General features: G+C 33.0%; 2 protein-coding genes across 3 annotated transcripts; one reads left to right on the top strand and one right to left on the bottom strand.

The window, feature by feature from the left end:
* The first annotated feature begins 1,364 nt into the window (after positions 1-1,364).
* LOC124935525 (serine carboxypeptidase 1-like) lies at positions 1,365-3,551 on the top strand. Its single transcript, XM_047475955.1, has 8 exons — positions 1,365-1,743; positions 1,819-1,926; positions 2,001-2,275; positions 2,426-2,668; positions 2,735-2,856; positions 2,925-3,020; positions 3,091-3,196; positions 3,272-3,551. The coding sequence occupies exons 1-8, from the start codon at positions 1,365-1,367 to the stop codon at positions 3,413-3,415; spliced, it is 1,473 nt and encodes a 490-aa protein (XP_047331911.1). The 3' UTR covers positions 3,416-3,551.
* A 1,648-nt stretch (positions 3,552-5,199) lies between these two features.
* Positions 5,200-13,509, bottom strand: LOC124935671 (presequence protease 1, chloroplastic/mitochondrial-like). Of its 2 annotated transcripts, XM_047476087.1 has the most exons (19): positions 13,168-13,509; positions 12,920-13,103; positions 12,672-12,846; positions 12,447-12,579; positions 12,289-12,359; positions 11,719-11,802; positions 10,895-10,985; positions 9,931-10,451; positions 9,656-9,820; positions 9,364-9,582; positions 9,142-9,269; positions 8,368-8,557; positions 7,711-7,794; positions 7,528-7,625; positions 7,000-7,267; positions 6,708-6,870; positions 6,445-6,625; positions 5,576-5,647; positions 5,200-5,473 (listed from the first exon to the last, which is right to left on the bottom strand). In XM_047476087.1, the coding sequence occupies exons 1-19, from the start codon at positions 13,445-13,447 to the stop codon at positions 5,332-5,334; spliced, it is 3,249 nt and encodes a 1,082-aa protein (XP_047332043.1). In that variant the 5' UTR covers positions 13,448-13,509; the 3' UTR covers positions 5,200-5,331. The 2 variants fall into 2 exon arrangements, 1 of the variants encoding a protein (XP_047332043.1); XR_007099074.1 differs by having other exon boundaries at positions 5,576-6,625; positions 12,920-13,100.
* Positions 13,510-14,520: the final 1,011 nt, after the last annotated feature.

Raw genomic sequence — 14,520 nt, 5'->3', positions numbered from 1 at the left:
TTAAGTGAAAATCGAATCTGAGAACTTTAATCTCATAACCACACTCTTGTCGTTACCTTAATAAAGTATACGATTTTACATATCAATGATAAGATCAAGATTTTTATCTTCATATCTCTTTATTTCACAATGACATAAAGGTGATGAGGATATATTAGAATGATTTCAATAAACTACTATAGTCTATAGTTAAAGTAGAAATCCAATTTTGTGAGGACTAGTTTAAGGGTGAGATCAATTGACAAGTCTTGTAGAAATTTCTCCAATAATAAAGTGATGGTTTTGGTCATGTTTGTTTGTTAGTAAAGGTTTTTAGATCACTATGAAGACTATAACTTTTGTTTTATTGAGAAGATCATATTCTTTTATTTTATTTAATTACATTTATTCTAGAAACCAAATCATCATGGTTTTACAATTTTATTTATTTTATTCATAAAGCAGGAAGTTACTCATGAAGAAAAAACAATATTATTGAATAAAAAATAGTAAATGTGACCATAAGGTATTACAAAAAATTTCTTTAACATAATAAATTTGCATAGATTCTACAAACTTTCTTAATTGAAAGCAATTTAATTTGTACACAATTATGGTAATGAAGATATGCCATCTTCTCAATTATTGCTAAAAATAAACTCTAGAGTAAAAAAAACAAAAACATAATACACATTTAAGTAAAAGTTTTAAAATATTTATAAAATATATAGGAGCATGTTCCAATAGAAAAACACATTCAAATCATATCTTATATAATTATTTGATAAATTGGTTGATGGTCTATATTTGGTTACCTCCTATATATATCTTAAACTCAGTCAAAATGAATATTTATTACTTATTATATCTTTATGTATTTAAATCTTTTAAAAACATATAATATACTAGTAATTGTACTTAGTTTTAAAATAAAAATTGTGATTCTAACTAGACATATTTTCAGCCTTACATTGATTGATTTCCAAAAAACAAACACATGAAAATTTATTAAGAAGGATGTTTCTAAATCAACTCATAGTCTTATCGAAAGTTTGTGAGTAATGTTATCTTATAAACTCTTAAGAGTCGAATTTGACCTAATTTCAAAAGTTTAGGACGAACTTTCCAAAATAATAACTTTGTCAAAATTGTCATTTTAGTATTTGTCTCGTTATGCTTTGTTAGAAAGAAATAGATAAATCTCCCAATGATGTTAATGTAAACCTAAACAATTATCTTGCATAACATTGACAAAGTCCTATATAAACTTAAACCAACCAATATTGTAACATATCTTCATAATTCTTCATTTCATTCTTATAAAAAGGAAAGGACCCTTTTGTTTACTTTAGAATAATATAAGCATTATTATTATTATTATTATTATGGGTCTTCAACATTTTCTCGTAGGTCTCGTCTTTGTTTCCCAACTTTTTGCTCAAGAGCACGGAGGAAACTTGTACAATTACTCTCTCGAGAAGCTCTTGAGAGCTCGACGACAATCAAAAAACATTAATTCCAATGAGATTCACACTACTTTCACCAGCGATATTGATACGTATTCACCTGTATACGTAAGTGCTCAAAATGGGCTTAAGGAAGCTGATAAGATCGTCGCATTGCCTGGACAACCCTACGGGGTGACCCTTGATCAATACTCGGGTTATGTAACCGTTGATCCTCAAGCCGGAAGAGCGTTGTTTTATTACTTTGTGGAGTCTAAAAATTCATCTCTTAAACCTCTTGTACTTTGGCTAAATGGAGGTAATAATTAGTTAACTATTTTAAATAAATTGTTCATTATATGGTTTTAAACGATTGCGACGTTAATTCTTGTAGGACCTGGCTGCTCCTCTTTGGGAGCCGGGGCATTTATGGAACTTGGGCCCTTTCGACCGAACCGAGATGGAAAAACATTGTGGGAGAACAAATATGCATGGAACAATGGTGTGTCATGTTATTTTTTTATGTGACAAACGATTAAAGACTAATGATAAATTAATATTTCAATGAAATTGTAGTGGCGAATATTTTGTTCCTTGAGTCACCGGCAGGAGTAGGGTTTTCGTACTCGAATACAACATCTGATTATGATAAGAGCGGAGACACGAGAACGGCTAAGGATGCGTATGCTTTCCTAGTGAATTGGTTGGAAAGGTTTCCCGAGTACAAAGACCGAGATTTCTTCTTAACCGGAGAGAGTTACGCCGGACACTATGTTCCCCAACTAGCTCAACTCATTCAACACAATAACAAGATCACAAATCAAACTATTATCAACTTGAAAGGGATTGCTGTGAGTCTTTTTATTTTTTCTTTATTACACAACAACATTAAAATCATCACTAGTGTTACCAATAAAATTGAACATTTCATTACCCAACCTCATTAAAAAATGAAACACACATCTTTAACTTATTTTGGTTGGAAAATTAATAAACTATAGATTGGGAATGCATTATTGGACGATGAGGCAGCTGCGAGAGGCAGTTACGAGTCGCTATGGAGACATAACTTGATTTCCGATGAAATTCATTATAATATAATGGCAAGTTGCAATTTTTTCGACGTGAATTCAACACAAAAATGCAAGGACTATCTTCACCAAGCAGACAAGGCTTTTGGAAACATCTACATATACGATATTTATGCTCCCTTGTGCTCTTCTCCGCCTTCCTCAAGCCTCGGGGTACTTTACTTAACGCGCTCAATCAATTAAATATTATTACTATCTTGTAACATGAACAATATGTAGGTTGCCTATTTTGATCCATGCACGGGGAATTACGTGAGTGAATACTTGAACCTTCCCGAAGTACAACAATCTCTCCATGCAAATGTCTCGGGCAACCTTTCCGGAAAATGGGAATCTTGCAAGTAAATATTTCGACATATCATGACATTCATTTCTTTCATGGTAACTAATGTCTTTTTCTCATTTTCAGCGACTATATTGCTGATATTTGGAATGACATGCCATCGACGGTGTTGCCCATTGTTCAAGAGTTAATGGACAGCGGGATTAGTGTTTGGATATACAGGTGTGAATTGCAATAGTATGTTTAAACAATGAAACTAAATATGAAAGTTAAAGATGTATTATATTTGTAGCGGTGACACGGATTATATAATATCAACGACAACAACTGATTTCAGCATAGACAAACTAAATGCGACGGTTAAGACTCCATGGTATCCGTGGAAATACCAAGGAGAGGTAAGATTTTTGTTGGTTAAGACTAATTATACTCGATAAAAATAATATTAACTTAAATTTTCATTTTTATTATAGGTTGGTGGTTATGTGGTGGAATACGAGAAAATGACGTTTGTAACTATTAGAGGTGCGGGACATTTAGTACCGAGTTATCAACCTAGTCGTGCTCTAGCTATCTTCTCATCTTTCATTGAGGGGAAACTTCCTCCTTCAATTTAAGCACAAAGTTCTTGAAGAACTTAATAAAAGGCATTATCAATGTAAACAATATTAACCATATAATCAAATTAGCTGGAAAAAGGGCATGTACTTTTCACTTTAATTTACCTCTCATGTTCAAAATAATATAGAATTGAAGTTTATACTATGAAAATTTACAAAAAAGGGAGAAATTTCAAAATCTCTTTTTAGGTTCAATAAGCTTTAAGTTTTTTTAATTTGAAGCATATTTGCTTGTTTGATGCGTGTAGGGTATGGGTATAAAAAACCCGAAAAAATCGAACCGACAAATAAATGGACGGAAATAATTATAAATCCGATTTGACTGGCTGTATAGCTTAAAAAAAATCCAAAGTTTAACCGAATATATAATTATTTTAATGTTTTTTTTTATTGTCTTTCTAGTATACATCTAAATGTTTTTTATTTTGAACTCTTGACCACCTATTTATTATTTTATATATAAATATATTTTTTAAACTCATTTTAATTTAATTAATATTTTAATATATATTTTTTTTACCATAAAGATAAAGAGTTGTTTTACTAACTGATTTAAAAATAAATTTACTTAATTTATTAAAATTTTATTTACAAGAATATTTCTTAATTAATTTTTTATTATCTAATTTATTATATATTACAATTTTTTATTATTTAGTTCAATCCGGAAAGGATAACACATCATTTCCTTATTATTATTTTCATGCTCTATTATTTTATCATGTAACTGATCAAACAGACATTTTACTGACAGAAAATAAATTAAAAAATAAATGAGAAATAAAGATCAATCCACAAAATATTGTGGAATTTGAGCAAATGGCCCTAAAAAGGGGCTAAATGCATATGGATATGGTGTGGGCCACTAAATTTAATAGCGCTGGTGACCTCCTTTTTTTTTTTTTTGACGAAAATGCCCCTATTGCGTCACGCATCCTCAGGTTGCGTGACGCAATTTTTTATTTTTCAAAAAATTTTAATTATGAAATTTTTTGACGAAAATGCCCAGTTGCGTTACGCAATCGCGTCACGCACCCCCAGTTGCGTTACGCAATCGCGTCACGCACCCCAGTTGCGTTACGCAATCGCGTCACGCAACTCCAGTTGCGTCACGCACCCGCGAGACAAAAAAAAATTTGAAAAAAAAAAAAAAAATCGATTGCGTCACGCAACTGGAGTTGCGTTACGCAAGGATACAATTGTTATTAAAAACAATAGGGTCATCAGCGCTATTTAAATTAGTGACACACCATATGCATTTAGGCCCCTTTTTAGAGCCATTTGCTCAAATTTCCCCAAAATATTAGGGTTGTAATCGTTAACATAAGTTTGTTGAAGGAAGTGGGCTTACAACTACAACTAATCTACTTCCGGTTCAACTATATCATTCAACTATATCAACGAAACTCAGAAGATTTTGTGCTTCAATTAACAATACTGTTTGAAACTCAGAAGATTTTGTGCTTCAATTAACAATATTGTTTGCAAACTTATCTCGTGCTCCGTAAAAATGCATTCTATTATCATTCATTCACATAATCGAGGAAGGCGTTCCCAGGAACGTGCCATATTTCATAGGATGCACCTGTCAAGATGTAATCCACTCAAGACTCGTGAGACCCCATTTCGTTGTCGAGTTTGGCTATTAGTTACTTTTTACTTTTAAAACCGAAATACAGAATACTGGGCTCTCTCTTTTTCTTTTTTCTTCCCTGCTAAGTAAAGTTCTCAGTACAATCCTTACTCCGAATATGTTTTTAGAAAAAATGATTATACTAAGATAAAATGAAAAAAATATGTAGCATATGAAATTATCTATTTTCTCTCAACACCAAAAAGAGAGAAACAATTATTTTAAATAATAATAATGACCTTAAATTTCTTGTTTACAACATGATAGATTATTCTTCTACTTAAAGACCTTTTCTGGTTTGAAAGAAATTTGGTCGCTCCTTGTGAGCTGCTTCCACATCGTCTGGAGACGCCACAGCCACAACAACACCTTTATCTTTAACTGCCTCAATTACACCAGCGAATTCTTTGAAATCTTTCAGGCTGTTGTTACGAGAAAATAAAGAAAACAAAAAGGTTTTTAATCAAATTTTCTACCACAAAACACCACTCAGTAATAATAAAGATACAAGTCTGTTTATATACCTCGTCGTTAATATCTCCTCCCGTCTCAGTTTCCTTTCGTCTTCTGTCACTCCAAGTAAGTGCCTTAACATACTGCCCATAACAAAGTCATGTCAATCGAACATGGAATTTCGAGGATTAAGAAAGATTACAATAGTAACACTAACAGTAAATTATGGACCAACTTTATATTATTACTCACAATCATCACATGATGATTCCAAAAAACCTACCTATTATTGATCCAGAAAATAATATGCATAACAAATGAAGCAAAAAAGTATGCAGAAAATAATTTTTGTACCAAACAAAGTAAAAAAAACTGAATATAATTTGGATCATGATTCAAAATACAATCTTATACTAAACCAAAAAAATAATCATTTTCAGTTTTAACTTTGGATATTTTCCAATGAAAGATTGATTGACTAATAGGTTTGACAAAGCTAAGTGCAGACTGTATTCTCTTGTAACATCAGTCTGTTTTTGTATGGAGCAATAATAACTTGTACTTATTTGGCTTGATTTCTACCTATGGTCAAACCCAAACTGACTTCCACGTTTATCATGGGTCTTGATCGACCTTGGGATATTACGAAATAATATTGTTTGTGTGAAATTTGGGTAAAAAAACAATAGAGCTATAATATATAATATAACTGTATATTTTTTAAATAGAGGATATTATTGTATTTTAGTGGATGATTTAAAATATTTGACTGAGATTCATGATGAGATATTAAGTTATTTGAGATTTCCAAACAAGGCCATGGTTGTTTTATTGACATTTTCATTAAAAAAAATGGATTTTACTATTGTGCTGTACTATTAGTAATGGGAAATTAAACAACATATAGGAAAAGGAGAAGGAGAAAAGATAGGTCACTTACCTACTATAACCTTTGGCATCAGGAAGCTGATATGAATCCACATCTCCTATAGTACCAATGATTGCTTTCGTAAGAGTATCATTGTCCATTTCAAGTTCTCGTAGGAAATCACTTGTTGCATCATACACATCAAGTGTCTTCAACAAATTCGGGTCGCGATAAGAGAGGAAAGAGAAGACTCCTAAATGAGAGGAAGAGAAAATATAGTCAGAAAGACAGCTGAAAACCATCTACAAGTAGACATTGCTAGTCAAAATTCAAACCTGAGTGTGTATCAAAATCACAGAAGCCTCCGTAAGCTCCTCCACTAACACGCACACGGTCCCATAACCATGTGTTGCTTATGTACTTTGAAATAACGTATGCACTACCTTTCAGTTCATAACCAACATCGTATAAATTAGCTGCTTTACCCACATAATTTACCTGCAAAAGATAAATAAACAGAAGTTAAAAAAAATAATCTTTTTTTTCTGTGAGATTACTCTCCTAGAGATCCAAAAACAAAAAAGTGTTTATAGATGGGGCTTGATGATGATGGTATGATGTTTTTACCTGAGTGGGTACGATAATGGCTTCATGATTTGCAGACAAACGGCCATTCCAAGAGACTGATTCAAGTGGAGTAGCAGATGTTGGAAGCAAATCAAGAAATTTGCTGATATATTTTTCTGATTTTGAAAGATTATTCCCATCAGTAGTCAAGTTTACTAAACACCTATTCCTTGACAATAAGGACCGGCGAATCTCCTCCAAAGATGACGAGATTCCATCCCAATCTTGATCAATTTTCTCTTCTAGACTTCGCAAAAACTCCAGATAACTGCATATATACATTCAAGAATTAACCATGTTTAATCCAGACTAATCTCTTTAGAGTTTAGACCTAATATTTTTATATACAGACATTATTGTTTAAGACTACTGAAAAAGAACAACAGTTTCTTCTTTGAAATGAAAATACATTTGAGATAGAAAAACATAATGAATATATTTATTCAAGAATCAAGATCATGAGGGGAGAGTTGAGAGAAAACTGATTTCTATGAGTGCAAGAAATTAAAACTAAATTAAAAGCCCAACCTTACACCCCCCATTTGTTCAGAAATCCAGCCTGCAACATTCAGCTTTGCATCCATCCTTGCCGCAGCAACACTGTGACCACTCCCTCTCAATCGGTTCTAAGATTAACAAAGAACACTAAGGAACCTAACAAATAGTAATATCCAATCATGGTATTTATATGTGGAGTAATTCAGAAGATACCTCCATTCTGGCTTTGCTTTGTGAAACAAATTGCTTAAACCGCTTTTGATCAGTAAATTGAACATCTTGAAGGATGCAGTTGACCTGCAGACCAGAATGTATATAAGCACCCGGTACTTGATCCCTTAACTTTATATACTTACTTTCTTAAGAATCTCCTTCGCATTTGTAGATATACATCAAATGTATTAAGAGACAATCTACCAGCTCTAAATTTTTTTTCTAGACCAGTTTTTTTTTTCTGGAGGAGGCTAACACCGCTATGAGACCCATGACATTCTACCTGCTCTTATAATGTACTCTTGAAACTACTCCTAAGTGGTAGGAGTTAATTTAAATAACTAATTATACAAGTTCTCAGTATCTGTAGGAGCACACGATTTGAAATTTTGATGTGATATAATTCATCATGCATGGCAACATATCCAAATTGCTTGTGGTAGTAAAACATAATTACGAGAAATATGAGATCATTAAGGAATCAAGAACATAAACTAACATGCAGAAGGAGGAGAAACAAACTAGTTCATCTTAGTCATTCATACTCACAAGAAATCCTCTCAATAGTCATTTTGGGTTATTCCTCCTTGAGCATAGAAAGAATCTAAATTACCAAAACAAAGCAGGAACATTAAAAAAAACAGTTCGGAAAAGTACCAGGTTAAACAAATCTTCAGTGCGATTAGACATAGCTTTGCCCCGAACAACTATGTGGCTACATGGATTTTCTTTGCCCCGTACAGATGATGTTAAAGGATAAACTGATATTCCTCCGGTTTTCCTTCCAATTAGCTGGTTAAGCTGCACAAAGTCCATGTCTTTGGTACCCATCTCCATGAGTGATTGACTGCCAGATAATGGACAAGTTAAAAGATTCCGAGCACAGAACACACAAGTAGATCCGAGAAACTGATGCATGCATGCATATATATTATACTGCTGGATTAGCTAAGAACTGTTTCCAAGAGCTCTTTTTACATGCAATTATTTTTCATCGTAGCCCCTTTCACTTTTTAGTGCAGAGGGAAAAAAGAGGAGCAGGGGCAGAAGAGATCGTTGCAACAAAAGCATATACCAACACTACTAGGGCCTTGTTTGATTTAGGGTAATTTGAATAACCAAGTGATTATTTCTATGTAACCTTGTTTGATGTAAATTACTAAAAATCAAGTTATTTGGGTGAAACTTGAAAGAACATTAGGAGTATAAAAATATATAATGAAAATATAATTATTATTTTTTAAAATAGAGGTTATTTTATTATTTTGGTTGATGAGGTGAGTGTTGATTCGATAATGAGTTATTTTAAATTAATCTCAAATAACCATCGTCAAGCAAGGCCTAGGTATTTTTTGTCAAGGATTCTAGAAGTTATGCAACTCTAAATCTCTTGAATTAGGCAAATTGATGATGAACTTCATGGCATCTTACCAGAATAGTGGCACAAGTGGGAGAAGCTCTTGTTTAACAAGACTCATATCAAATACAACTTCTGCATATAGGACATCATTGGTAAATAGATCATGCTTCAGCACCTTCACCCCATTGATGTCTCCAATCTGGAATCAAAGTACATAAATTTGTCAGTTAGCTCAATTTTCAACTTTCGCAAACGTGTAACACTTTTGGTAAGGTACATGTTTTTTTTATTACCTCTATTGGAATAGATATCGGCTCCTTAGGAATGTCATTTAATGATAGGCAAGGCACAACTTTCAGAGCTTCTGGAGAATCGGGAGTTTCCTGTTTTAATCGTAATTCTTGTGTAGCACGTGTTAGCTCCGCTAGATCTTCTTCAGTCATGCTTGCTTTAATCTTATTTAGTGCCTCTTTTTCCAGGGCTTCATCACGGGAATCTTTCTCAGGGTCAGGCTGATTGAAGAATTAAATCATTACTTAATATGAATAATATTTAAAAAAATGTAAGTTCTTTCAAATTGCAAACCTGCATCTCAACAGTAACAAGATGTGTGTTATTTAAAATGTATTTCTCAATTAGTGGGGCAAAAACAGATTTTGATCCTTCTTCAGCTATTCTGGCTTTCAGGGCCATCAGGGGTTTCTGATATTTGAGAGGCTCAAAGGGATCCATATCATACACCCATTTTCCCTATAAAACAGAAACTAGTCAGAATTACCTAATTCACTTTATTACATTCTATAGTGGAAAAGAGGAAGGGGTAATATATAACAGGAAAACAGGAAAGAATGACCACTCACAATGGATCGAAGCATCAAGGCCAAACCACGTGGAAATGATCCAGTATTGTTCTCTCTAAGGGAAAACTCAATAGTATTCATTGATGCTTCCACAGCATCCGAATCAAACCCTTCTTCAGCTAAAGTTTTAAGTGTACTAATGATTAATTCTTCTACCTTTTGGATATCTTCTTTAGAAACACCCTTCAATCCAATACTAAAATTGGGCTGAAGAAGCTCATCTTCAATTCCACCACCAACAATGGCCTCACCCAAACGACTTTCTAAGAGGATTTTCCTCAAAGGAGAAGCGGGAGTTCCCAACATTAGATGGTCCAGAAATCCCAAAGCTAGTTCAGTTTCCAAGTCCAAGGGTTTATCATCAAGCAGCCAGTTGAGACATACCATATTTTTCTTTTCTAGGTCATCGCCTTCGGCGGCAGGATACTTCTCAATAACCCGTGTTGGTTTAGCAAACAGCTTCTGTGGTTTGATTCTCGATTCATGAGGAGCTGAACTTGCCTCAAACATATCCAGGTACTCTGTAGAGGAAATGTGGAAAAGAGGCTCAACAATTAAGAAAATGTTGCTATCTTCTGCATTATTAAGCGATAAAAACAATCTCATAAATCAGTTGGTTGTAATTCTTTGACAAGTTATTCGTCTTTTTAGTAAAATCTTTGGATTGGTTCATATATTTTCTAAAGACAGAGAACAATTGAAAACACAATATTGTATTTCCCCAAGGACCTCATAGTAGTAGAAAAATCATGAACATCTTAGAGCTAGTCTTTGATGTCAGTACATCCTTAGAAAAGGAAAATTACCAAACATGGATATCCATTTACTAGACTGTTTTCTAGACAAATGTTAAATGGCATCTTAAAAATAGTATTTGACTTTAATAGAGGAAAATGAGAAACATGAACATCCTCCTCTATACATAAATATGCATACAAGATAGAGATTAGTAAATAACAAATACCACTCAAAATTCGAAGTCGTTCATTGGAGTCATCATCTCCATAAAACCATATCCTTGCATTGCTTGGATGGTAAAACTTGCTATGAAAATCCTGCAATTTGCATAGAAATGTAAAGAGAGACGATTGATTAAGATTTCACTTGGGACTTGAGTGATGATTAACACCAAATGTAGAATATGTTTTACAGCAAGTTACAGGATACACATGGACACAATACTACCCCTCTTCACTAACTAAACTAAAAGGAAGCATATGCAAAGCTTTGGTTGTGGCACTGTAAAGACCAGTCTATAAGTTCTCACTATTGGGACTTGATCCAACTTAATGGCAAAACTTCAGCAAGGTAGTAACTCAGGATACCTTGCTCAATAATATCAAATATGGCCAACATTTAGAAGAGAAAACATGTAATTTGGTTTGTAAAGAAGCTTACATAGAAATATGGTGTTTCATTTACAGTTCCAACAGAAGCATGAAAGATACCCAAAACTGGATACATTCGCTACAATTTATATGAATATGCTACTAATAAATGTAAGTATGTGGTTGACTGACAACAATGCATCTTATCGACCAATGTTGTGATTTTTTAATTTATAAAAAGCTCTCCAATTGCAATTTGCAAAACACAAACAAGAGATTGTCCACAAGAAACAATCAGTTCTCTGTAGCTGAATGCAAACAAAAGGAAGTTGTGAACTAAACATCATAAGAAAGGGATCACTGTTGCACGCTGTAGATTCAGACTCTAAATGAAAAAATGAAGGACAAAACTTTAGTACTAAAAAGTTTTACAAGGTGTAAGAATGGAGATCTATCAAACCTTGAATTCCTCAAAAGTTAGCTTTGGAATAACTTGTGGATCACCCCCGCTGTCAACACCATAGGTATTATCAGGAAATAATGCCTGCAAGATTCATGGATCAGCATTCATTAGCCATGTCCAAAAATGCTCCTTAAATGTCAATCATGTTGAGAATATTACAACATGTGGATGGAAGTAAAGCAAGAATATCAAGGGATACTGCAGTAAATGCAATCAAGCAGACAGATAACTTGTGATGAACCAAGCAACAAAAAGATTTTTAATCATAAAACATCAAAGGGCAGCAAGATGATGTACACACACTTATATATATACATAACAATGTCCCAATCATACAAAGTAATGTATTATTGAGAAACAATACCAAATAAACAATCATCCTATGCAAGGCAGTGATAGAGCATCATTGCCAATATAGCAAGAGAGTTCACTAAAGAAAGAGTCCCTAGATCTGCATCTAATCACACAACTACTACTTGAGCAGAAATCTCATCAAATGTATACTTCAAAATTATCACTACTTTCAGAAAAATAAGAGGATTCATAAAAGATCTAGAAAATGTTTACCTGTTGAGTGGTCCGCCCGAGAATGTTATCAGGCTGAGAGTAAACACCCTTCATTTCGTTAAAAACAACACCTGATATCAACCATAGAAACACAAATTACATGTAAACGTGAGTTGTAAATAACGTCATAAAAGAAGATAAAGCAGGCAGACAACAACCTTTATATGTTATGTCTTCTGTAGGGTCATTTAGTTCATAATGCCAACCCTCTTGTTGAAACGTCTGCGAGTCTTCAACACATTTTGGGAAAAAGACAGCATCCAGGTACACATCCACCAAGTTATAGAAATCCTAGTAACAGGGAATGAAAATAAACATAACCCATTAAGCTATACTGTGAAAAACACCTCTGCTTACTATATTATCATCTAGAAATAGTTTACCTTAGTATTTGTAGAAGCAACAGGATAACAAGTCCTATCTGGGTAAGTAAATGCATTGAGAAAAGTATGCAAACTCCCTTTCAGCAATTCCACAAATGGTTCTTTCAGAGGATACTTTCTTGAACCACAAAGAACACTATGTTCTAATATATGAGGGATACCAGTTGAATCTTTTCTGCATGATATTTGTTTACATTAAACATACATAAACTTGAATACATCATGGTAACTCAATTCAATGAACTTACGGAGGAGTACGGAAAACAATGCCAAAGACTTTATTCTCGTCGTTATTCGAAACGGACATAATCTCCGCACCAGTCTTCTTATGCTTATAAAGAATAGCTCTGGATTTACACTCATCAAGGAACTGGTCAGATACTTTCTCAAACCCGAGCTTTTCAGCAACTTCATCATCAGCTCCAAGAGCTTCTGCAACAATATATTTAAGCTAACTTAATTCCGTCGAAAGGATAATCTAATTGAAAAGACTTACCTGGTGAAGGATCTTTTAGAGGTGAAGCTACAGCTCTAGCAGGAAGAGAGAAATGTCGTTTCAGATTAAGAGAAGGAACGGAGAGTGATGAGATCGACGGCTTCAGACGAGTTCCGAGAAAAGAGCGATTATGTAAGTTTTGGAGTAAACGGTGTTGTTGCCTTGGGAGATACGAAAGTGAGGGAAGACGACGGACGAGTCTGTGTGAAGAACAAGAGAGGAGTTTGGTGCAGGCGAGTGGCGCGCATGAAAGAGAACGATGAAGAATTGCTCTATCCATGGCCGCAATTCTCCAAACCTATGGATTGGAGAGATAGAGAAGATGGGGTTTGGTTTTGGGTTTATGTATGAGGAGAGAGGAAGAAGAAGAAAAGATATTTATTTTCTTCATTTTTTTTCATTTTTTTTTAGTTCTTTAAAGTCTCTACCACAAAATTAAGAAATGTCAAAGTGTAACAATTATGGCCAATGGTTAATGAGAAGGATTAGGTTTTTAAATACTTGATAGGATTAAATTATTTGAAATTAATGATTGGTAAGAAAATGAATTGTTTGAGCTAAATATATAATCCAATTTTGGGCCTCAAATTTGGTTTGTGAATGAGTATGCCAATTGATGTCATAATAAATAAGTCTTTCGCATAGACTGATCTACTAAAGGATTCATGAAGTCAGGGTGAGTCGAGTCGAATCGAGTACAATACTATTCAACTCGATTTGCATTATATATACTCGAATCGAGCGACTCGAACTTAAAAAACTCAAAAATTAAATTTTATTAATTAAAATTATATATTTTATTCGAGATTGATTTGTTCTTTTAATGTATAATATAAAATAATATATTTGTAATTTAATATATTATATACCATCGTATATAAGATTCAATACAGTTTCTTATGGTATCAAAATTAAGTTTTCGTTTTTAAGCACACTAAATAATAGTCTTTAATTATTTCCATCAATGGTTAGAGTAATTGATTTTACAGTATATTATTTTATATTTTATATTTTAACATTCAAATGTAAATGTAAGTGGATCAATTTATTTAATTATAAAAAAAAAAAGGAAAAAAAAGCTCATTTAAACGTATGTACTTGTAAAACTAGCTCACTTAGACGTGTGTACTAATAAAAGGTCAGCTCACTTAGACGTATGTACTAATAAAAGGTCATTTAAACATATATATACTATCAAAAATTGGCTCATTTAGCCTCTTTTAATAACCATGGTTAACTTTTATTTTTAAATTTATATATTTATTAATTAAATATTAATATATTTTTTCTTTCCTTTTTTTCATTAATTAAATTAGGTAATTTATTTTATTTTTAATTTTTTTTATTATTTTA

Source organism: Impatiens glandulifera, chromosome 4, assembly GCF_907164915.1.
Source record: "Impatiens glandulifera chromosome 4, dImpGla2.1, whole genome shotgun sequence".
NCBI classification, from domain to species: domain Eukaryota; kingdom Viridiplantae; phylum Streptophyta; class Magnoliopsida; order Ericales; family Balsaminaceae; genus Impatiens; species Impatiens glandulifera.
This window is presented reverse-complemented; position numbering and strand designations above follow the sequence as displayed.